The sequence below is a fragment of the Vanessa tameamea genome, chromosome 18, assembly GCF_037043105.1.
Source record: "Vanessa tameamea isolate UH-Manoa-2023 chromosome 18, ilVanTame1 primary haplotype, whole genome shotgun sequence".
NCBI lineage: Eukaryota > Metazoa > Arthropoda > Insecta > Lepidoptera > Nymphalidae > Vanessa > Vanessa tameamea.
The window spans coordinates 2833922-2861451 of NC_087326.1; the positions used below are offsets into that span (position 1 = coordinate 2833922).

Consider the following 27530-nt stretch of genomic DNA (forward strand, 5'->3'; position numbering starts at 1 on the left):
AGCTGAGACGATCCATTGACTAGAACAGATGAATCTTAAATGAAGTTTGCACCACTGATTCATCCGTGCATTCATTTCGTGCTCGACATTAAAGGAAGCTCGCACGTAGAGTATAAATGTACTGTTTGTGCATCCATCCCAAAATGGATCAGCGTGGCGGAAAACGTTACAAGGTTCCTCAAAAGAAAAGTCAGCAATGAGGCATTCACTAACGGTTCATAGATGTTTTACAATCTTTGTGAAATTATAAACCCAATGACAGATTTTATTTTTAATTATATATTATTTCAAATGTTTAGATTGTAACTTTTCCACGATTTGGTTTGCTCGCAATACTTCATGTGCTACAGATAACAAAATCACAGGTTAATAATAAAGTAAACTCGCGACCTCGGAATAGATATATCTATTATTTTATCTCAAATATTTCTAATGAAACTTTTTATCTCTACACTTTACACTGTCTAACAAATATTCGGCTTTGTTAAGGCCGCCCATACTTATACGGAATCGTTGTGATATACAAAGACTTATGAAATATTATTTAACCAAACAATTGTAGTATTATTTCACGCAGTGAAAACCTTTAGAAAGCAGAATTTTCTGCAGCCACTCATGTGCTATGCGTGCTCCGCTCGTGGCTCAGCGGATCTCTACTCAGCGGAAGATAGTGATCTCGAAGGAATACAGAAGTATTCATGTTGATTATTTTCTAGCCTTTCTAGCCTTTATTTTCAGGGAAATCTGAAGTAAATAACCTTATTCCATGAACGAAAGATGTATTGACGAATGCTATTCTGATGGTATTGTCAACTCAATCACTTAAAGACTTTTACTTTTTAGCTATTCTGCCTATACCTATTATATACGTGTGTGTGTAACAATATCCAAAATACAAGTGAAGCATACAATCTTTGAAATATTAACAATTGAATTATCGTACAGATCTGATAAGTGAACAATGGTAACATATTGGACAATAGCAGTACAATACAGGGCGACAATCGCTCCGCAATGAATCGCCGAACGCGACGGGTCAACGACATCAGCCATGTCATTCATTTGTCAACAAAATTCTGAACTTAATAAACACGATCATATTCAGCTGGAGTTGAGATGGCGCAGTTGATAAAGTTCGTGCATCTTAACAGAAGGTCACTAGTTCGAATCTGCGCTACCATCAAATTTTTCAGGTGTTTAATTACTGCTTTACGAGATGACGTGTCAGTTAATGCGTTATGAGCTAAATAAACTGCATATATCAAAACTATTTCCGATACTTGTGTTGTACAGTAACTCACAACGAACTAGGAACAAAGAACAAAGATATAGGAAAAATACAGTAAAAGTCCGTAAAATTCCCATTTACAAATAAAATCCTCTGATACAATATCATTATATTGATATATATATAATATAGTTACATAGTAACCACTTATAAAAACTACATTTTATATAAAACAAATCGATCCAATCGAAATATCTTATCAAACATTAAAATTATGTCGACCACCTACATAGAAATATCGAAAATACAAGGTTACAAAGATTTTTTTGTATATTTTATTTTTGTAGCAAAAGGATTTTATGCAGCTGCTAGTGATTATATAGGAGTTCGTCGTCTTAGAAGTAAGACGTAAATTCGACCTCACATGGATACTGCTCTCACCTCCTGGTGCCACCTATATCATAAAAAGGCCACTATTTACTCATTTTATAGGTATGGTTACTGAGACCATTATTGGGCTTAAGGAAAAGCAATATATTTAATATCCAACGCAGCCTTAAATATATTATATAATATTTAATATTTGCTGTTGAAATACTTGTCCATTGGAGTATTAATGCATAAAGATTCATTAAAAATATAACAACTCGCCTTATTGCCTCCACTGATAACAGGAGGGCTGGTTCGTTTTTAGCCCAGAGGATCGGAATTGCGATTCAAGGGGGAAATGCTGCTAGCATTCCTGCCACCATTCCACGCGCTCATGATTTATACGTTAGTTTTAGTTCTTATTTGTATATAGTTAAGGCATTGATGGTCATAATTATAATGTAAATAATAATAATAAGAAATAAGCAAGTGTACAAAAAGGTTACTTGCAGTAACAGATCCACACAGAACAATCGATATTGATTTTAATATAGTAATTATTAATTATTAATAAATATCTATCATCAAAACCTTAATTCGCTCGCACGAAGTTAGGAGAGGTTGCTAGTTTTACATAATTGAATGAACAGTGTCACGCCTCCGATAACAGCGAATCACACGCCGGCGGCGTCCCGGCCGCATGTCGCCACGTCTTGTCACGATTGTTCGTTATCAGTTCCATTAAACCCTATATTCGGTACATTTATTCTATATTCTTATTTTTGGACAGTCCTTATCTTATTTTGATATCATTATCAAATAAAAAAACACAATTCGTACACTAGTCTTACTAAAATTAAACGAATTGATAATTTATATAATTTTCAAACATGTATAGAATGAGAGGAGTTTGGTAGAATCGTTTTATATTGATTGTCGCTCACGGCTTTGCTCCCGTTTTATTGGTCGATCGTTAGGTGTTAGACATAAGAAGAAAGTCCTATGTCTTTCCTTGGAATTCTACCTTACGTCCTACCAAATTTCATCAAAAACGGTTGGGCCGTCACAGAGCAACAGACAGACGGAGCTACTTTCGCATTTACAATATTACTATTTAGTATAAATTGTAATTTACTAATAATAATTGTGAATTTATATAAAAATAACAAAATAAAATCTCGTTTTTATGAAATACTAGCGAGATGCCCCGACTTCGCACGACTAGCTTTAAGCCGAATTCTATTTCGGTGTAATTAAGGTTAACTGTTACAGTACTTTCATTTAACTTTATCGTCGTCTTAACATTCGTTAAGAGTACATTCACATTATATATTCACAAATTATTTATTAACCTTCAACGCGAATCAATCTAACTATTATTGATAGGAGAATGAAAATTCCTACAGCTTGATGGAAATATCATGCAGGCAACATAAGCGTCCATGTTGTACTCGTATATGGATGACCCAAAGATGCCGATTGACTCTGACATTTGATCCAGCTCAGAAGACGGAATGCTATGCCTATAATAAGCAATTTTAATATATTACTGTGGGAAACCTTCCGAACTATAATACCTTAGTTAAAAACGACCTCTACAGTTACATAGGAATACATTTATTTATCTATTTATAATAAAAAAACTGTGTACATATCATTACAGGACTTGGTTGTCCTAATTCGATATTACAGCACGTTTAACTATATTTAAAATAAGTATACGTTATATATGATATAGTCCAAGTGGCTATAAGTATGAGTTCACTCAGGCTGCAATAAAACAAATCTACCCTGTCGGCTTTGACGTTGAGGGTACGTAACGTGCGCGTCTGTGGCGCCTCCTTAAGCATTTATACTAAACTATACTAAATATACTAAAAATACTAACTAATATTATCGGTGTAAAGGTGTTTGTTTATTTGATGGTTTGATACGTTTCCATGTCAAAAATACTCAACCGATCATCATAGAAATTAGCCTACACTCTGCCAGGAGTACAGAATTGAACATCGTTCCCCCCTGAAATGTGGAGTGAGCCGCGTGTGGGAGCTAAAGTAAATATATTTTTTTAAATATAATATGTTTATGATAAATTAAGCCACGACTCAAAGCTTAAACGTATACGTGCAAATATTTTTTTACTGATTTTCCTTGTTATTGTTAAATAAGTAATAATTAAAAACACATTGACCATACTTTGAGTAAATAGTATAAAAATGTTAAAAAAATATGGCGCACGGAACTCGATATAAGTGAAATTTTCTTTGATAAAAAACGTTACATATAGAAATTGCACTCGTTTTTTTTAATTTTGCTGATGTGGTAATTATGCAGGGCCAGATTTAGGGGAGGGCAACCTGGGCAAATGCCCTGGGGACTCCGCAAGACAGAGGACCCCACAATAGAAGTTCCGACGAGATAAGAATTTTAATGTAATATATGTTTAGATATCTAGATATAGTTAAATTATAGTAATAGTATCATTATAAAATTCATTTATACGAAAATAACTAGGGGCTCCCACTTCTCTGTTGCCCCAGGGCCTCCAGACCTCGAAATCTGGTCCTGAAAATATTCTGACCGATCAATCAGTTCAAACTTCACACTGAAGTACAGACATCATTGTCTTAAAATACCCTCCCGCACTCAATTTTAATCTGCGTTTTTTTATATTTATATATTTAATTGACATTAAAACGCATCTATAAGAATTACAAACGTAAGAGAAGACTACTACTAAGAAAGATATCTCTTTTAGAGACTCAACGTTTAACCAGCGGCTTGGAAGTGTACGTAATTGCTATAAATATATATCCAATAATATATAAATAAAAGTTTACGTTGGTTAATGAAAATTAAAACAACATGTTGCTTAAGTTTGTTTAACTTTCGAGCTGAAACGTAGATACTAAACATAAATAATGATTTAAAAATATATCGTTTTTAAATAATATTTTCTTATAGATATGGTATATAGCAATGTTTATGTATTTTATAATAACTTACGCGTGTTTGTGCTTCACATAAAACACGCTATATTTCTACAATATACGCATATAAAATGTGACGTCAATATATTTATTAAATAACTAGCTATTGCCCGCGGCTTTGCTCGCGTTGAATTTGAATATATTTACAGATTAACTTAAAATATTACGTTAATATAAAACCTATTTGTATAACACATTGGTGTGTATTTCATCCCTTAGGGATATAATATCCAGTAACACTTGAATACGTATCTACTCATTTTTAATCAGTATCCCAAAAATAAAAAAATCATGTTTCTAACTTAAAAAAATTACGGACTTCCATACAAACTATCAACCCCTAATTCACCCCCTCAGGGGTAGAATTTTCAAAATTTCCAAAATATATAAATTAAAGTAAATAAAAATAAAATAAATTAATTAATAAATAAACAATTTCCTATTTACATTAAGATAATCGTAAATATAATCTTCGCTGAGATTTTTCCTTCGATCTTATCGTCAATAGTTACATATATATATAGAACCAGTTATCGAAATATATCATTCGAAGAGTAACATACACATTGTCAAGATGTCCCGCGAGGAGTCGCTACATATTATTAGGAAGTTTTTTGTGGACGTCTTTTTAATATCAGGACGTAAGTTCATATTTTTATTATTAATCTTATATTTAATTTTTCTCTAGAATACGTATATTACGAAAACATAGGGATACTTTAACGAATACTATTAATTGCGTAAAAAAACAATTTTGAATTTGAATATTATAATTAAATATTTGGTCAACTTTTTAATTGTAACGTAAAATTAAATGTCAATTGATTTAAAACAATAAGAGAATTAACTATTTATTAATAGCACTTATAACGTTATTAAAGGCACCGAAGTAAATCTTTTATTATTTAAACTTAGTTAAGTACATATATTTTGGGTATAAAAATTTCAAGTGATAATACATAGAAAATTTATGAAAACAAATATTGTATAAAAAAATATTTTTAATAAAATTAAATAAACTAATGTACATGCTCTGCATTATTAATAGTCAAGTTCTATCAATAAATATATAAACAGTACGTAACTTAATTAAACCGTTCAATCTTTTGACAATACGAGAGATGCAATGTGCTTGTAAATTGCTTTAAATGACGACTTTTTTTCAGTGGTATTAGGTATATATGCAACACAAAATTACTGGGTGCCCTTCGAGAGGGGTTTCTTCTGTGGGGATGAGAGTCTAATGTTTCCATACAGGAATGACACCGTCACCACTCCAATGCTCAGGCTTTTCGGCCTCGGTTTACCTGTCTTAGCTGTAAGTGATATTTCATTATAAGTTTCTAATTTTAATATATTTTATAAATTTAGTTATAATCTACATGTATTTAAGCGATTATATTAATATTGTCTTATCGTTTAACGTGTGCTAAGTTTTAAATTATTATTTAAGTTAAGAACCGGTTAATATAATGGACTCCCGTCGCGCGTCCCCCGACTTCTGTCGAGTCTTGATCCCGTCAGAAATAACAAATTAATACTAGGGTAACTAGCCAACCATCCAGGAGTTAGTACTTTATATGCTCTGTGCTCTCACAATACAGAGCACAGATGCGCAAGTGCGTTCTCTATTATTATTATTATAATCCGATAGCAACGCTGATGACTATAAGATTCAACACGACCGGAAAGATTGGATTTGTGTATTATTATTCCAATAATACACAAATCCAAATATACAAAACTTATTCATTTAATTAACAACTCGCGAAAAGCACTATGTCTAAGCACTCCATGACTTTAAATATTTTTATACTTAATAATAAATCAGTATAATTTTTTTTTCTTTTTGGCATAGATGTTGATTGGCATTGGCATATATGTATATAAATAGTTAATACAAGTTTAAATATAATAATAAATAAACATAATAAGTAATATTTTAGTACACCGCAATTACCACACGCATTGTTTATAGCCTTTGAAGCTATAAATATCTCATTTACTATACTATAAATGAATTGCAGGATCATTAACATAATAGATTACATAATGAATCAAATTATATATCATTAAACAAAGATACACTACATCTAGATCTGCATAATATACATTAAAATAAAATTCTTACAAGCTGTTATCCGTCCGCTTCCATCGATGTTAAAAATAAAATTAAATATTTGTAATGAGTTTTAAGATTATTTAATTTATTACTAAAACTGTTGCAATTATTGTATTTATGTTTGTTTTTAGTTTTTCGTTTGCGAATGGGTGCTGCTTCGAAAAGTGACCGACGAAAAACGAGTTTTAAGTCTGTACGTCCCAGCGTGGCTCCGAGGTTTCTACTGTCCTCTGGCATCGTTCGGCTTTGGCACTTGTTTCATTGAACTAACCACCAACATCGCCAAGAACGTTATTGGCAGACCGAGACCGCATTTTTTTGATGTAAGTTGATTTTCTTGCATTAATTTCAGTAATATTGATTTCATTTCATTTTACTTTAAATATGATACCGTTAAGTAACTTTATTTTAACGATACATTTGAACAGTAAGTGAGGGAAAGCAAAACACCGCTAAGCTCACAATACAGGTCCCACAGATAATAACGATAACTGCACTTAAATATCTGTGATTGAGTTTGAGACTAATGTTTTTCGGAAAAGGAGTTATTTACGTCACGAATTATATGACCATAACATCTGTATTCTTACATTCAAAACTATATATATTAAGTTATCCAAAGAGATAAGCTAGAAATTCCGTTTCTTAATGATTTACTTATATTCGTAATATTTCTTACAATAACACTTATATTAAGGATTCCGTTACGATCTGACATCTGTATGTATCGAATCAAATCAAATCAAATCAAATCAAAATATACTTTATTGAAGTAGGCGTTTGCAAGCACTTTTGAATCGTCATTTAACAAACTATATTAAATGAAGCTACCACCGGTTCGGAATGTAGATTCGACCGAGAAGAACCGGCAAGAAACTCAGTAGTTACTCTTTTTCAATCATGCTAGTTAAATACAATTATATATGTATGTAATGTATCCTGCCTGGAGGTCAACAAGTGTATCGTGTCCAGTTTGATTGAAGATTGAAAACCATATTTTCATTTTTTCTTCATGACAAATTATTAATTTTATTGAACTAGTAAAAAACGATTACAAAATTTCTGAATTCAATTCTCTGTTGCGCTCTATGTAACGCAAGTTGTCTCCTTCTTAATATTTAGTCAAATATATATTTGATTTGATGTAATTTTATTAACAATGCATAAAATTACCGTCAGAAACATCTTCAATATTTCATTCTGAATATAAATGAAACAGCTGTTACGTTTATCAATTGCCTGGAATATTAAATTGTTATCAGCCAACTGTCAAACTATTATTCATACGGGAATGTTGAATCTTCTGTTAGAATATTACGATAAGATCTTCTATGCATAATAAATTATAAGTAATTGATAATATATTTCTTGCCAGGTCAATGAACTCTGTAATGATTAATTAATTAATTTTAAACAAAGTTTGATTTACTGGTAAAGCCAGAACTTGCTCGTGCGTTGACTGTTTATTTATAAGCGAAAAATTTATAATTTAAATTTTTTTCCAGCTTTGCAAACCTTCAATAGACTGTACTTTACCAGAATGGCAGAAGCGTTATATTCAGGCGAACGAGTACGAATGTTTGGGCGAACAGACGGATAAATTCATGGATATGCACATGTCTTTCCTCAGTGGACATTCGGCCTGGTCTGCGTTCACTATGTTCTATTTAGCTGTGAGTATACTTAATTCCTGACCTACGAGGCCACAAATCTCTTTGAATATTTTAAGTCTGTCATAGTTGTCTTACTATTTATAATCTGTTATAGATCAACTGAATTATTATCAGTTGGTGTATAAGTTAAATCTTAACTACAATACATAGATACTCTTAAATATAATGAGATTTATAAACTCATTCAATTTAATAAAAATAATAACTGTGAATCGCTTTACTACAACAAACACAAATATCGTTTTTGGGATTAAACAATGGGATTGTCATTTTATTGCCCGCTTTCACCACCGCCAGGGATAAATGTTTTAATTGAGTGTATTTTAAAAAGCTCATTAACGACACAACTATTGAATAATATGATACAATACAGTATCGTATAGATACTCCTTATCAAAAAAAGAAGCAATAATCTAACTCGTAATATTGCAGTTATATTTAGAGAAGAGGATGGTATGGCGTGGGACCCGTGTGCTGCGTCACTCGTTGCAATTCGCGGCTGTTATGCTGAGCTGGTTCACAGCTCTCTCAAGAGTTTCTGACTACAAGCACCATTGGAGTGACGTACTGGCCGGATACTTCCTCGGGCTTACATTTGCCGTGCTAGTCGTAAGTTTTGACAATTTACTAGAAAATACTCACATGTTCTTTTTAAAGAAATATTTTTACAAAAAAATATCTTCTCGCTGTAGTTAATAATATATTGTATTTATAATGCCTTTGAAAAAGCAAATATTATACGATACTGTTTATCAAAAGAACAAGCAATAAATTAACTTTGTAATATTTTAGTAATAAAAAAATAGAGGTAACGTTACATAAATAAAATTTGATTCATTACATTAGCAGTTCCTTTCTGTAGTAAATCACTTCTCTCTTGTGTTGAAAAGAGACTACTTAGACTTAATGGCTTTTTTGATACGTTAATCCTTTAAATATCATGATTTTTGACGATCGTATTATACAGTGAACTTTTTTGAGTTTTTCTTACTGAATAGATTTATAGATCTCTCTTAAATTATATTCATTTCTTTCACAGTGGACATGGGGAACGGATATATTGGAACCTAAAAAGAAACACAATCCTTTACCCCTTCACGACACCACCATGCAACACTTACAAATGGCTGCGCCGGCGTGATCGTTGTCATTTAAGGGAAAACATTACATTAGTTTAAAACACCGAGAATATAATAATAGAATAATTTAATAAATATTATTAATTCTGATAATAATGTAGAGCGTCAAAATCAATATCGTTAATGAATGGTTAAAAGTTATATGAGTAGTAGTAAAAATGTATATGTAGTTTCGTGTATACCAAATACGTAATAAGATCTCATTTAGAAAAAAAATAAAAAACTAGCGCCTACGTAAAAACGATTAGCAAATACTCAATATAGAAAAATGTTGCTTTTAGTAACAATTTTATCAATTTAATGATTATTTCAAATCACCTTAAAAAATTAAATATCTACATATAGTTTTCGTTCATATGTTTTGTTTATAAATTTTTCGTTTGATCGACTTATTATTATATTAAATGATCTGATTGTTAAATAATATCGTGGTTACCGTATTAAATTTTATAAGTACCTAAATAATTAATTTTAAGATTTATTTATTGTAAACAATTACCAATATTGTATTTGAAATTATAAGCCTTAATAAATTAAATTTCAATATAATCATTGTTTTGTTTAAGAAGACTCGTTGAAGTCTTTTATATTACATCCTTTAAAAGATCATTTATGTCGCGTAGAGATGTTTCGCTTCCATTAAAAAACTCTAAACTAAATCTAAAAAATTGGAAACTTGGCCCAGTGGTTAGATTGCGTGAATCCTATGATTATCATCTTAAACCCAGCAACTACTTCTAAATTATATTCTTAATTCATCTCGTGCTCAACGGTGAAGAAAACATAGTGAGGAATGTACCAGGTTAAAATCTATCTACTTATCCGCATGGAGCAGCGTGGTAGAATAAATCCTTAAGCCTAAGCTCTTAACTTTACCTTTAGCCTTAGCCCAGCGGTAGGCCAGAGCACCGCCCTATCACTTGAAGAAAAGTAATGCAATTTCGAGTAGTATAAGGAAGTAAATGAGTAACTTTGAAAAGTTAGTTTATTGATAATTCATGGAAAACATGAAATATCGGTATATTTACGAGTAAGAGTGCAGTCAAAACAGCTGGAAGGATTAATGACGTGTACGGCGCTGGTGTTGCAAAAGAAAGCACGGAACGTTTTTTGTTTCGACGTTTTCGTTCTGGAAATTTCGAACTTCAGAACCAACACCGTGGACGGCCAGAGACCAAAATGGAAAATGAAGTATTAACACTTCACTTCAGAGATAGCTGCAGGCTTCAGGGTAAGTAATAAAACTGTATTAATCCTCTTGAAGCAAATCGGGAAAGTAAAAGTCGACTGCTGTGTAACACAGATTCAACCGATACAATAATGAAGGGATTTTAAATCGAACCTTTACTTGTGATGAAAAGTGGATACTGTACGATAATCGAAAGCTCTCGTCGCAATGACTGAACCCTTGAAACCCAGCCAAATCCGGCCCTAAACGAAAATTTACTCAGAAAAAGTTACTTGTGAGTGTTTGGTGGACACTTGGTATGTCTGCGACATCCACCGTACTCCCCGGACCTTGCTCCAAAGGTTTCCATTACATTCAAAGAGTTTATTTTATGATATCTATATCTATATATCATCTATATATATCGCACCCATGGTTCTTTTAGTAAAGGGATCAATGAACAACCTATGGGATGGCAAAAGTGCATAGATAATAACGGTGTATACTTTGATTAATTAAATATGTTTTACAAAAAAAAAAAATTACTGTCTATTCCTCCCGTACAAAACGCCAATTCTATATGTAAGGACCAAAGGATAGATCGCAAAGGATCGCCTCCAATTCTTTTTTATTCGAGGGCTTTACAGGTCTTTTTGCAATATTCATTTTTAAAATGTGCCAGACATTCTCAATAGGATTCATATCGGGCGATTGACATGGCCACGGCAGAATTTTATGCCCTTTTTGCGATTTCCAGGCAGTCATTTTTTGAGTTCTATGAGACGGCGCACCATCTTCCATGAATACGTAATCTTGGCGGTTCAAATTTCTTCTTTCAAAGATCGGTAGAAGTCCCTCTTTTTTTGAGGTTTCTCTTTGGCTACTCTTTTATAAAATCCAAGATTGTGTAAATATCTCTCAACAGTTCTTCGTGATAAATTTGAAGTTATAGCCACATAATTTACAGATATAACGGGGTTCAAACTAGCGCCCGTTTTTGTCTGTCAGAAGGTCCAAGTCTCCCTGATCTTGGGGAAACACGTGTTTGTCATTCCTTTTGAACTGCACGATAACGCGATTAACAGTTGACAAAGGCACATTTAATCCAACACTGATTTTACGCTGATATTTATCACCTTAAAATTGGCCAACAATGCGTCCTCGAGTAGTATCGCTTAATTCTAGAGACCCACTTGTCCGCGGCATTTTAAAATCGTATTAATATACTGAGATTAGGTCCCTTTTATATTTGTAATGGATCTTTACACCTATATTTACTTTTACACGGTAGTGTATAACCCGAACCAAATTATCTGGGTATTTCACTTAGTGGTAGGGCTTCGTGCAAGACCGTCTGGGTAGGTAGCACCCCACTCATAACATATTCCACCACCAGCCAGACAACAATACTCAGTGTTGCTGTGTTCCCGTTTTAAGGGTGAATGAGACAGTGTAACTATTGTCATAGAGACAACATCTTAGTACCAGTTAGTAGCAGTAGTTGATGGCGTATTAGTGTTGTGGTCAATATTTTTTACGGCCAGCATCAGGTCAGCCATTTGCTCGTCCTTGGTAGGCAACTTTCAAAAAAAAAAAATTGAATTTTTTGATAATCATTCTCACAAACATACATATAGTCGGGTTAATTTCTCACATTAATATTGTTATTAATAATATCCCATTTTAACAAATAATCATTATAGATTCGTGAAGAAACGAAAGGATATCGGCGATGTCGTTATCGGAACTTTGGAAGTAAAATTAAAGTGGACAGAATTAGTGAAAGAAATAGTATTGTTTTGCGTCTAAAGATATATTAATCAAGAACTGTCTGTAGTTCATACTAAAGAGGATTTATAAGCAAATCGTCTGGAGTATTTAAATCTAAGGTTTGTTTACTTTTACTTCTTCTTCAATTAGAATTGAGTACAATATACATTGATGCGTTTTTAAAGCATTTCTTAAACACACATCTACCTTATTTCATCAATAATTTTATCTTTTTAGAAAACACTCATTGTAAATATGCAGCAATTTTTTTTCCTACAGTTTTACCTATAAATTATACGTAACTTCAATTGGTATTACCTGTACTGCTGACCGTAGATGACTGTGAAATTTTACTTTTTATGGAAATTTGGACTCTATAACAACTAATATAGAGTGTAATATAGCGTGGTAGATTTCGCAAAGGCTATATTATTGAAGTTTACTTTCTCCAGCAGGCGATTTGGTTCGGAATGCCCGATGTACTGCCCGCGCCGCTTCTTCGCTACCTTCTTTCATCAAAGATTAAAAAAATATAAACACTCAAGTTGGCATAGTAATCATTTTACCTCTAAGTATTTAATACGTTTAATAATAGTAATAAACAACTATAAAATAAATTCAGTGATTTGACGTAAGTATGAATTCTAAATAGTCATGAATATTTCTACAATATTGCCCCATACATTCCCTAATTCTCTAGCTTAGCCAAATTTTGGCTACAGTTCTAAAAAAAATAACCAAGCGCGCAGGACAACCCATACCATCACTTCACTCGCTTTTGAGTCGCGGAATTGGATCAAAAACTGCCTAACTTTGTACTGATACAGAGAATTTATCCACCGAAAAATCCAACGACTCTTATTGATTCAAACCGGCGTTTATACTTATATCCGAGGATTTGCAGATTCATAAGTAACGAGAATCTTTAAGGCCTGGTGTACAAAATGTATGTATTATTATACTATACGTTACTTAAGAAAATGTAAGAACTCAAGAACTCATATCTTGTATTGGATTTTAAACATTTACAACAAACTTTATTCTAAAATAAATTTACAAAAAAACAAAGTTATCAATAATGAAAAAACCCGTTACTTATTGCCCCTCTGCTAAATAAAGCGGTCACAATTCAAAAAGATCTAATCATTTTTTAAAATGTACAGACAAGTTAAAAAAAAAAACAATCGAGCCTCCCCGAGACAAATCAGCAACCGCAATCCGAACACCACAAAGGTTCTATGCTGTCGACGCGAGACCAACCGTAAACAATCGCGGGCAGTTCCCGGCCGGCCCCCGCGAGCGTCGCTCGTCGACCGCTCGAACGAATTAAAAAGTTAACATGTCATAGACAAGATTCGTTCCTTTTTCAAAGTGTGGTACCGTTGTTTCCCATCTCTTTTAGAAGTTAACGTTGTTCCGTTACTGTGCTATTGTGCTGTGCTTCACGTAACGTATTTAGATTAGCGATGATGTTGTATGTTACATTAAGAATTTGATGGCAATGTCGATAGAGCGAGCGTAGTTCATTAACACTTGAAAGATCTTAGTGTTGTATTTAAAAAAAGGTGATAATTATACTCTCTATGTAATTGTGGATATAATAAATAAAAAATATATATTTATAATAAGTACCTGTATAAAAACCTTATACGTTAATGTAACCTTAATATATTCAATTGGGTGCCAAATTTATTGCACCCGCAGAATTGTCTCTAACGTATAAACGAACACTTTATCGTACCATATAAAAAACTAGTTCTGTATATATATTTTTTTTAAACTAAGATGTTTTTTTTTTTATATAAAAATAAGCGTAACCTTCGACATGAGGTTGCACATTAAAATAACATTTGTATAAAACTCTTTCCTACCAAACCTGTTTCAGTTCGCGTTTGCAATTCATATAAGCGGTGTGTAGTAGAACTATTTTTTTATGATATTGTCGCTTTTTCTTGTACTTCACCTTCACTTGGTTTTTGGTACCTCTAAGTACCGATAGTTGAGTGAGACACAGCTCTATACTAATACCGGTATATAAAAATCGTCCTAAAACCAAATACAAGCATGCCGTCTATGAAATTATTAACCAATTCGTTATAAGATTACAAATACGAGCAAGACTTTTTAAGAAAATTTAAATCTCTAACACTTGTTTCATAATATTTTTTAATAATATTAAAGAAACTGTGACGCGTATTACCAATTAAGCTTCAGGTAATATTTTTATTGCATTTTATTTGATACAAAAAAAAATTTATAACCAAATAAATAGAAATACAATTCCGATTTGATAAGTGCGATAAATATCCACTCACTCACTTATAAAACTTTTTGCGTGCGCTTATTAAAAACAATTTTTTTTTGACGTCATTGATTTGACAACGAAGGACGAAAACATCATTTTAAAATATATGAAAATAACATAATATAAATACTATAAAAAATAAATAAATTATAATAATTAATATTAAATGTACAATATTAAAACCTTTTTTTATACCTCTCCATTTTAACGTTATCTGTTATATTAAACTGTATGTATTACATAAATGATATCATGTTAACTTACCACTGCTGGGCAAAGGAGAAGTACATAATCAAATATTTCACAATTATATCCTTACATTTAAATAATAATATATTACATAACGTAATAAAAGCACACATTATTATCGTTACTCTTTTAAGAATTTACAAAACTAGTCTATTTCAGAATAATTAATGTTAAATTTAGGCAAAGGCCGCGAAATATACAATATTAAAAAAAAAAGAAAATATATTAAAAAAAAAAATTAAAATTTAGACTATATTCAAAGAGTTTGTTAGACTCGTTATTGAGACTTGTTATTGATTTAAATCTGATATTGGATTGCAATCTGATTATGAGAATGAAGGAAAATAAATTGCAGCTGTGTTTTCGTATATAGCAATTTCACATCCAATCAATATCTGGCTGGTCCTTGTGATTGGACGCTGTGACCAATTTATGTTAAGAGGACCTTTATAAGAAACAAATAAATGTGGATATATAAAAAATAATTCACAGAGGAAATTGTTTTGCAAAATATAATAAATGCCTTAAGAAAAACCTCAGAGGACAGGAATATGTAATATATATTACCTCTTCCTGTGAAAGCAAGTTTATATTTATTTATAAAAGCTTGATAACCAAGGTTGATATAAAAAATTAAACTTGAAACGTGAATAATTATATTAACATTATTAAAATATTAATTTCATTTAATTTTTTATTTAAAAAAAAAGATAGTTGCAGTTCGGTAATAAAAAAAATAAAAGCAATCAAACCGAGCGTTGTTTAGGAGTGACAGCTTTTACTTAACTAATGCTTTAATACTATCCCATAAAAAATTACCACAAAAAGTCGCCTTATATACAACACATAATACATACATAGGTAGCTGTCGTATATAAACAGTAAATTATTTTTCCCACGCAGCTGCCATTTTTAGCCAAATGTTTCTATTATTACATTAGTAAACGCAATATCGAACGCTCAATAATTTAGGTAGAGACGTATTTTTTATTTCAATGTAAAATTTGTGTATGTTGACATATAAAAACTGGGTCCTGATTGATATAATCAATATTTCGTAACGGTGACAATTTTTATTAATACATTTTATAAAATGGCGATTAAGTGTTTTATAATTAATTTTATTTGCATACTGAGTTAATGACAGAACCTGTTTCTATAAGAACCGAAACGGACCGGTGTTAGAGCACGTGGATGTTAAACGAAGGCCGCAGGCTCTAATCTAGGCAAACACTGAGATTTCAAGCTCCTTATTTAATAAATGATACAGGAAAATATCTCGAGGAAACTTGTTTTTAGTAAAACACCCTCCGACCAACCAATATGGGTAACATTGTCGGAGCCAGCTCTAATTGTTATCCTTTAAAGAGGAATTGGCGTCACCATCAGTAGGACATGTACCTAATTATTGTACTTTTTACTTTATGTGCTTAGGTAATTGTTTTTAATAGTAAATAATATATTAAAATGTATACAATTAAATGCCGTGTTCTGCTCCGGTTTGCCTTCGCTAATAATGTGGGCAAACAACATACCATGCAATTTAGCGCAACTCGCATGAATGAGATTACAAATCAATGATATATTTAGTCAAAAGATAATAATATTGATGTAGACTACGTTAATGCTATAAAAAGTTTCACATGGTCTTAAATCTTAACTGAAAATAATATTTTGACTACCATTTTATTTTATTAACAGCATAAAATATTAACGAAAATTAAACACATCGCCATATATAAAACAAAAAGTATTGGTAGTATCACATTTAAAAGCGTCTATCGAATAATTTAATCATGCATCATAATCTCGTAACGATATTAATAAATAAATTCAGTACCAAAATTGACAAGCCATTTTAAAACGTTAAATTTAATTAAGCAGAAAACGACGTATTCGATTGTTATAGTTTTTCAAAATCGTAATGCATATATGTATATGGCAAAAGTATAAAGCCGTACAGCCCTATTTATGCCTGATTTGCGATGAACGAGCTTTTTATTTTATATAATACAACTTACTATAAACAAAAAATAAAACATATGAACTCTGTCGAGTTGATTTTGTAAAATTATAGTAAACATATTATATTCTTAATCAATAGCAACCTGTGTTAATATCGTTCATTGAGTAATACAGTAAAAGTGGTTTTAAAGTTCACCTCACCTACACAACGCCCACCCTTATATTTTCTACAACCATTGACCAATGCTGGCCAAAACAGCCACCTACGGTCGCGATGATAAATTAAATTTTATTAAATAAGTAACTATTCCATTTTCAAATTTTATTTTACTGATTAGCAAATATAAATATGCTTTTAATAAAAATAATATCGCCCAGATTCTTAACACTTTTAGAACTGTTTTTTTTTCATAAATCAAAGCAACGTTAAATAGAAGTTGGGGAGAGTACGACTTCACAACGATGTCATAAAAACAGGCAACACGATATTGAGAAACGGTTAATGTGCTGAATGCATACTGAACATTACTTATTTTTATAGTATTCAATCATTTATTGTGATGAAATCCTTTGAAATTGTCATTCGATTTTAATTTATTACATTTCATTAAATTAACTTTCAAAAGGTCTGTTTTCATACTTCCAAATATTTTATGAGTTCTCCTAAGCTACCGATCTAAAGTGGATAAACAAATTTTTTGTAAAAGAAAACATTCATGTGATTTATTTTTTTATTTAAATTAAGATTGTAACAAATACAATATTATGATAGTGATATTACCTGCGACAGCTTTTTGCATTTACATTTAAATTATCTTCTTTGAATACTTAAATAAGACGTATATAAAAAATAGCGACTAATCATGACGTTGATGGCAAGAATGCCAGCAGCATTTCCCGTTCAAATCGCAATTCCGTTAATCTGCGCAAATATTATATACCATTAATTTTAAATAATGTCATTGTTACTTCTAAAATAAAACCATATGTTAGTAAAATGATAGCAAACATAATTTACATATATTATTGTTATCGTAAACAAAGTTTATGTGTCGCAACAGTCGTAAAATCATCCGGTTGCAAAATTTAATAAAACCAATATGGAATTTATGACCAAAACTGATGCGCGGGCGTTACTTCCAATATACTATATATCGTTGAACTCGAATTCATTACACATGAACTTATAACTATACGAAGAAGACATTATTTATTTTGATATATATAGAAATTATACCACAACTTTATATTTATTTTCAAAAGCCAAATATGCCAACATTTGAAATACAGAGTAATGAAAATATTTTACGTTTGCTATGCTTCTTCCAATCTCAAAAATACATAACAAGCTGTAAATGTAAATATTTTTATTTGTTTATAAAGTATAGATATAATAATATATATTAATAGATAATACATATTAATAAATATGACTATAAGGCTAAAAAAAAAACAATTATACTAAACTACATTAGTATAGAAATACACTTTAGCAGAACAATACAAATATAAATCGTCTTACAAAAGCACAGATTGTAAAAACTTAGCAATCGAATGAAATGAAAATATAAATTGATTATTTATTATTTTTTATAAAAAAAATTGATAAAATTTTTATAACTTTCATTTTAGAAATATTTATTTGACAAAATTTACAAAAAATACGCCCAGTTTGGCCATTTGTCAATACTCCTCTAAAATTAACTTCTATTAAATTATTATGATCGATGATCTCATACGAGAATATTACCTGATTTTATAGCATTTGTGTGAGTATTAATTTACACATTTAGCTTATGAATATGATTAAAGCCTCTTGAACTTTTATATTCGGCCACGCCGTCTCTTACAACTGTACTGATTATTTTTGTTCATTTATTTTCATAATGTGGTTGAACTAAGATAAAAACCTTTCATCTCTTCTTGCAAATATCTAATCAATTATGAAAGAAAGAGAAAAATCGACTTTTTAAGTAAGTACCCGCTGAACAACGCTTATAAGTGAGGACGGCAGTTGTAAATAAAGATCAACTACTGGCTATCATAGCTAGGATATTTCAATAACCAATGTAAGGGTAATCACTCTTTTTTCCAAGTAGCATTAGCCCTAAGAATCACCAGTAATATTCTCAAAGTAAATTAAAAATAATAATTAATGGAAATCATATTTTTTATATAAATACGTAATTTGGCTTTGAATGAAATATTATTCCTTCAATTAGATTATTTTTTTTAATATTTCATTTCAAATTTAAAACAAATAGATTCTACACGTTAACTGCAAGAAAAATATTTATAATAAAAAAATGCAGAATTAATTTTTGTAAGGACAAACATAAATATATTTAAAAGGAGCAAACTAGCTAAGCTTGGCGTTTATTAAAATCTATTGTATAGTTCCAATATCTACCTTTCGGCAACTTATAATGGTTGTATGTATTACAAAGTGACAAATTGATACAACAATCAGAAGTGGCCTAAAATCGTAAAATACAGAAATTGCTATATACAGCGTGTATAAAAATAAAAACACAAGTTTGGACCTCAAACGTGGAAATTTGTAGTCGACTTACAAAATGCGAATACATTGATATTTGATACAATGTAGTTACATTGCCCCTAGTTATCATTTCACTCACGTTCCAACTTGACTAACCATAAATTGGCTATTGAAGACCGAGCTTTCTAGTATTTTATTGGACACAGAGATTGTATTTCAGATTCATCGCAGCTATTTTTAGTTTTAAAACACATAAAATCAGCTGATTTCACCCAATAAAATCACTCGTGAAATAATGAAAAGTGATTATTGCAAATGAAAACGTCAAATCAAATTATATTTTTAATACGACATTACAATACGACTTACGGGTTTAATAATTATTGAAGAAACCTTCCTTATCAAAGTAAATAAACTTACATGACGTCATTCGCTGCATTATATTGTACATTTTATTTAAAAAGCAGTGTTTCTTTTTTCCTTCAATTTCGAGTTTAAAATTTAAAACTTATTTTAAAAAAAAACTTTAGAAGGCAAACATTCTTACTCTTAAGTCTAAAAGATAAGGTAAAAATCGTGGAGATAATACTTATTTATTCCCATGTAGGGATGCAATGGCAAATTATAATTTATTAATTAAAAAAAAAAATCAGTATTACTGTAATTCTCAGCGGGTCTACGGCTCGGTAAGATCTTTATTTCGAACAGCAATAGACAATAAAAAGCTGAAAAGTTTTTTTGTTCAAACGCGCTACGCTCCGGAGCGATTTTTTCCGTTTTGAATAAATCTTTCTGTGTTTGATAGTCGTTTTATTGAGGAAAACAATATAACATCACAAACCAAGTGTACTGAACAATCTATTATATAAAATCTGATGTTAAAAAGAACATTGAATTCACCACAGTCACGTTAAAAGTCAAAATTAAAGCGTCTGAAATTGCGAGTCCGGCTACTAATATTAAGTAAAACCTTCCTCGAAACTCTCTGCATCTTCTGGTATAAAGTTTATATATTATATTAGTTTAGTAGTTTCCTGTTACGCATTAAAAAAAAAACGTCGCCTCATTTATTATTATTGATAGACACAAATAAAAAAATACTATTTAAACAAAACAAAGTCATTATGTATCCTATACATTTCCTCGTTTTACGGTTTAAGTCATGTTTAATTAAACATAAACGCTTACAGATATTCAATTAACTGTTTAGCTGTATCGGAACGCAAGCGCTGATACTCGTAGTAACGAGGATGGTACCACGGAACACATACTGCAGGCCGTCATTACGCCGGCCACTGCACGCTCTAATACTCGTTACTGTAATTTCGATCGGCACAAGTCATAAGACGAAGCGAATAATTTATTTGACTTCTTTTATTTATACTTATATATATATATATATATTTAAATAGTATTATTTTATGTTGCTTCGAAAATTATTTTTTATTTGTATCTAATAGAAAATTTAAATACATACTTAATATAAATATAATATTTTCTATTGCATGCGTATGAGCATTCTAGTTGCACCCAATCGCTTGAACTCTGCACAGCAGCGATATTATGTAATGAAACATAAATATTACCTAATGTTGCTGTCGCTAACGCTCTTGAATTATATATATTCGGAGCCCGAAGCAACGCTGTTTGTCTGCTAAGTATTAATTTACTAATAAATATCGCTTAGTATACGCGAACAATCAGACTGCATTCTGTGTGAAATCAAATTCGTTACGCACAAGTAAAGACATATTTTCCCCATGTTTATTCATATTAACGGTACACATTTAAGACGTACGTACAATACTGTACGTATTCGTATTTATACTTAAAAAGAAAAAGATTTATTGTTACTAAAGATTTCTGTGCTTGTTTTTTTTTTTTGGAACTGAAGTTGTTTTTACGCGGTTACAGTAGAGTAAACTGGCAGATCGTCACGTAAGCAAGACTACACATTCAGGCGATAATTCCTTAGCTCCTAAACGATGCATTGCTGTAAAAAAAATTTATTTCAAATCGAAATACAAACGTTGCGTCAAATTAGTGACACGTATTTAAAATTACGTAAACTATTTCAAATGATATGTGAGTTTCAAAGATACCCATACCAAAAATATATATGTTAGAATACCACGTGTATATAGCCAAAATCATATTATAAAATAATTATGAATACCACATACTCAATTAAGAAAATTTAGTAAAGATTGAAATTAAAATGTACTAAGAACTCTAAAACAATACATTAGTTATTAATATAAATAAATATATATGTATACGAAATCATTAAATGGGCTAATAATTATGTACAAAGGCTTTAGTAAATTAAACTTATAATATTATTAAATCGATTGATCGATTTTTGTTATTAAACTCAAAAAGTAGTCTAGATTTTGATGTAATTTCAATTGCTCTTTTTGACTATCTAAAGTTATATAATAGAATATCGCCTTCTGTGAGCTGTAACGCGAGAAAGAGTAAGCTTATATATGTTGGTTAACGTGCCACACGCCTCATACAATTACGAACTAGCATGGGGCAGTTCATTCGAGGGGTACTTAAATCAATACTTGTCGCGGTAAACCCCAAATCACTGGATGTTCCATACAATCTTGCTTTTATAGCGCTCAAAATAAAATGATTAAAATGAAATAAAATGATATATTCCGGATTATTCTTATTAAATTATAATTGTTTTATGTAAGTTATATATGGAATGGTCGACTTGTTTCGTAAAGGTTTTTGGCTTGGTCATAATTATGATCACTGAACCACGTCATAATAAAAAATAAATAAATTGACATTCCAAATTTAAATGAAATATAGAATGGATATAAATTTAAAACAGCAAATAAAAAATATATAAATAAAATTCAACTCATCCATATTCATAGACATTTTATGTGTTTCTTCTTGTAACTGGCAAAGGTAGTGTACCATACAGCCTCCGATCAAAGAGATTTATATAAGCTGAACTGACAGCTGTATTATCTCAATTACTATTTTAAAATGTAACACGGTCAACACACATCTATACCGAATAATCTCTATTTTTAAACTGCTTTAATTTACCACGAAATTTGTAAGCATTGAAAGTTATTACAACTTAAATGCGTTGCACTTTTATTACTTATTATGAAATAAATTACACTTTTATTTCAACATTCGTCGATTTAAACATTATTTTGCTATAATATTTATATATTTTTTTAATTTTACATGGAATAAGGTCTTAAATCTTAAATTTATATTATCTTTAATATGACTTAGTACAGAAATTATTTAAATCTAGAGATCAATATATACCTTTCTATTACTCTACAGAATAGACAATAAACGCATTTTATAGAACACTATATTATCCCTTATCTGTCCATAGGATTGTATTCACTCCATTGAAAAAAAAATATATTGTTTACAAGAATATACTAGTTTAATGTCATTAATAAATATAAAATCAATATATTATATGAAAATTATAAATCGGGTTCGAAACTTACCAAATATGGATTAGGGATATAATAGAACAATCGTCTGCTACTTTATACATTTAATGATAAAGTAATTAAACAGGCGAACAGAGATTACTCTGATTTAATTAACTCTATCTACATTGTTCATCTTAATCTTAACACACATTTTCCACTTGCTTACCTTACTAATACTACGAATCTTGTTCTAGCGTACTTCAAAATATAATAATTTACTAGGTGAAAATTTATACTGTTGTTATGTGCAAGTGATAACAAGTTAAACAACAACTTAACTGAACAAGTGAAGTGAAGTGAAGTGAAGTTCTATATAATTATGACGTGATAATATTCGCCATGTATCGGCCGAATTTCTACGAGAGCACGTGCTTCAGGTGCAACGAGATAGTGTACCAAGTGGACCGTGTTGGTCCACTGAAGGACTTTACATTTTTTCATAGCGGATGTTTCAAGTGTGCGGTATGCGGAACGAAATTAACTTTAAAGGTAAGGCATAATTGTGATTAATTGGCATATTAAAATGATTGATAGAATCACTTTAATTTCATTAATTGACTTTTTTTTACTAATAACAAAACAATGGTCTTACATCAAATACATTTCTATTGTCTGCATTTTTATTGAAGCTGGAGAGTTTATCTATATGAAGGCGTTAATCTCGTCAATAATAATTAGAATAAATATTTTTGCGTTAAATATTCCGTTTATTGGAAAATACATTGTCTATGCTATATCACACTTTAACTTCAATAATTGGAGTAATTTTATTAAACGTCATCCGATATGGCAAACTTTGTGAAAACTATAATCCAAATTTAACGCAGGCGACAAAGCGATCGAAGTACTTATAACCTAACTACATGAAAATTTGTTTGTTTTGTTGAGTTGTCCTTTGATTATTATTTATTATGTTTAGAAGATAGAGTATCGTAATACAAAATTACTAAAACGAACGAGACAACTTTATTATCTTGGTATGTACATCACAAGTATGCTTGACACTCGCCAAACGCCATAGTACATAACTAGTATCCGTGTACTTAGTCAACCATTGGTAACTATTTTTCGACGCGTTCTCAATTTTGACAAGTCTATCTAGACATATCAATAATTAAAGTGTTTGTCCCTATTTCACGGGGCAAAGGAGCGATGTACTAACATGATATTTTATATGGAGATTTAAGAATTCACACTTTAACGGATGAGCTGACACTAATTATTACGATTGATAGTTTGCTGTCAAAACTCCACACGCCGTCAATAAGTCAATTTTCGATATTATTTTCGGCATGAATAAAAAAAACAAAAGCTATTTCGTTAAATTTTTGATCAATCTATCAACAAAAAAAATGTACTTTATCACAATACTTATGCAAAGATATATTCCGTAGACATTTTTTATTTTATCATTTTTGTTCTACCTTACACCAGATAAAAATAAACATTATTAAAAAAAGACATACGCCAAGTGATGTAAATGTCATTTCAAATGTGAATATAAAACCAAGGTTATCTAAAATAATATTTATTAACCATTAAGTATTCATAAATTTATTTGCAATCCTGTATAACTGATTTCTTGTATAGAAAGTATAAATTGTCTGAAGATTCAATATTTAATCGCTTTTTTTAAATACGTCTAGGAATGAGCGCTGATCTTTAAAATACAGATAATTAATATTTATCCAGTTAAGATACAGATATCTCGTCGATTTGTTATGTTAACTTTTAATTGTAATTGCTAACCTTGCGAACTGATTTTATTTACTTTGTAATTATTTATTGTTTTATAAATTTACAACAACTAACACTTTCCGTTACTCGAGATTCAAATTACAAGAAATATTGACAACTATTAGGTTTAACTTTGAGCTTTATATTTTATATAGAGCTGTTCATGATGTATTTTTTAAAAGATTGCCATAAGTTGCCCTAATAATTGACAATTTAAAAAAAAAGTAGCGTTTTCCACCAATTAAAACTGATCGCTCAACCACACAATGATAAAAGCTCCACTCAAAATATTGTTGGTTGTACATTTCATTGCAATAAAAACAAACTCTTTTTTACTTACTAAAAAAAATATAATTAAAAAAAAAAACAAATATATTATTTAACAGATAAAAATGAACCTTGACGATTACATTAAAAAATACTTTATTTATCTTCGTACTAAGAAATAAAAATCGCAATATTAAAATAACTTTTTAATTTAACAATATAATACTGGTATAATATAAAAAAGACAATTGATCTTATAAATTTAAAAAACCGTAAATATTGAAATTGTAATGATTAATTCAAAGTAAATAGATGTGAGTAACGCAGTACAGATTATACAACGCAGTACAGATTATACGCTTGTAGTATAAAGAGTATGAGTCATATGTTACTAACCTGTTACTCATTGCTTACATTGTATAATTATAACTGTTAAATAACGTATTGTTTTGGAGGCCAAGCTCGCCAAATAAAAGGAAAATTATTTTAATTGAGCGACAATCTTAATATGGTATGTTTGAATAATTTTTTACTGTTTTTTTTTTTTTTTAGTTATGTTTTTGTTTTGAACGTTTATCAGAAAGCCAATGCTATGAAAAGAGGTTGAATGTTTATTTTAATGTAACTAAAATAAGTTTATTTGTTTCGTTAAACTCTTTCACGATTGATTTAAATAAATTTGTGTTTACTTATTTAAACTATTAAATTTCATAAATAGACAGTGACAGTGTTGTCAATGTTCTTAAATACTTCTTACTTGTGTAATAAATACCAATGTAACTTGACCCTTCTTATCCGCCTTTTTCCTGAAATAATGTCTGTTTCGTTATATTATAGTGCTCGATATATTATCTACAAATACGAATAAAAATCAGTATTTTGTTTAATAGCCAACAATTTTTAGTCTTCAGTACGTCTAATCTGCTTATTACATAGAATACTTTTCGTCCCCAGCATTAAAAATAACATCAGGAAAAAAAATTAAGCTTTATTTCCAACAGTTATAATGTCGCAGCCACAAACTTGGTCTAACAATATCTCTAATACCTGTTTAACTAAATATTTCCATAAATTTCGTGCAAAAACTAGCATTTAATAATAGATATATAAATTGTCACTACTGTATATATTAAGCAAAGATAAATGTCATACTATTATTATACAAGTTCAAATAAACTAAAACTAAATGCCATACAATTTCTTCCTCTGCCTTAGTTACATTAAAAAAAAAGTTTTAATAATATTCATTCTTAAATATTGTGTTAACCGCAATAATAGGTAATTGTAGAGCAGCTAATGTCGGCATTAATCGCTGTTCATAAGATTAATCATAGTGTTATAAATTATTTCACGAAAGACATCATATCGCGTATCTTTGCAACATTATATAGACCTATAATTAAAAATAAACATTGTAAATAAACAAAAGATTCACGTACCCAACTCGCATACGGAAATGACGTTAAAGGTTATTCAATAGTGGTAAATTTGTCATTGTGTTTGAATGAATGAATCAACACAGTAATGAGCGCTTGTAATTGAACGAAATCGATAGCGGATTGACAATTCATCGTAGCGGTCGCGACAAAATACCATAAAATCAAATTAACGCATTTTGTGCGATTTCACGGCATTTTAATTTATCGCCTGATAATTTGGAATTTATTGACTTGGAAATGATATGCTAAAATTATCTTTATATATATAATAAATATATAAAGAGCGCGTTATATGTTATGTTACATCTTAATTATTACAACTATATTTCGAAGATTTTCGCACAACTTACATTAATTGACAAAATTGAAACAAAGAATTTAATTTAATTCTACGTGGTTAGATGTATATGAAGGATACATACACGATAGTCGATTCTAGAATATTCTAGAAAGTTATGAAAATTAATCGTAATTTATTATAACTACTAATTAGGTACCAACCATTTTAACTACGAGATTACGTAATATGAAATTTCGTTGACATATATATATTCCGACCACAAGAGGATCACCGCCAAATAACATTTGACATAAAATTGACGCGTCATAATTGGTCGAGAGCTTGAATAATCTATTAATTTCATTATGGATTTGCGAAAAAATGGCATTTTGAACGTCGACAAAATTATGTTTCCTCTATATTTGATATATAAATCTTAACTGCAATCATATAAATTCTATAGATGCTTATGATTATATATAATTATTCTGAAGTTATCGTGATAATTCAAATAAATATTGAAATTTAATAAATATATATTTTTTAATAGACCTACTACAACAATCAGCACTGGACCGAAGATAAAGAAGTATACTGCTCGAGCCATGTGCCCAAGATCGGTCCAGGTCACTTAGACAACTCATCAGTGGGCATCCGCAGCGCTCTTAACGTCCCGAAGAGCAACAACTATGTGAATGAACAGATCCGAGGACTCGCCAGGAACAGTCATGAAACTGAATGTAAGTTTTCCAATTTTATAATAATGATTGTCACATTGAACCGTGGTGGCATAGTCGTTAGAACCGAGAAGTTAAGGGTTTAAAATCAGCCAAGCATATAT

The 27530-nt window shown here is 30.4% G+C and overlaps 3 protein-coding genes across 5 annotated transcripts in view; all 3 read left to right on the plus strand.

Moving 5' to 3' along the window:
- LOC113400186 (putative leucine-rich repeat-containing protein DDB_G0290503) overlaps nt 1-27530 on the plus strand; it is a 364402-nt gene that overhangs the window by 212051 nt on the left and 124821 nt on the right. The window lies entirely within an intron of this gene.
- LOC113400194 (putative phosphatidate phosphatase) lies at nt 5083-9946 on the plus strand. The gene is made up of 6 exons (XM_026639674.2): nt 5083-5228; nt 5754-5905; nt 6841-7032; nt 8215-8382; nt 8815-8991; nt 9422-9946. The coding sequence occupies exons 1-6, from the start codon at nt 5162-5164 to the stop codon at nt 9521-9523; spliced, it is 858 nt and encodes a 285-aa protein (XP_026495459.2). The 5' UTR covers nt 5083-5161; the 3' UTR covers nt 9524-9946.
- LOC113400150 (hillarin) overlaps nt 13723-27530 on the plus strand; it is a 53222-nt gene continuing 39414 nt past the window's right edge. The window contains exons 1-3 of one of the 3 annotated variants that reach the window (XM_026639611.2): nt 13723-13933; nt 23161-23455; nt 27240-27429. In XM_026639611.2, the coding sequence (XP_026495396.1) occupies nt 23306-23455; nt 27240-27429 (340 nt within the window). In that variant the 5' untranslated portion in view covers nt 13723-13933; nt 23161-23305. The remainder of the gene's footprint in view (nt 13934-23160; nt 23456-27239; nt 27430-27530) is intronic. The other 2 variants (XM_026639612.2, XM_026639614.2) reach the window with 2 other exon arrangements.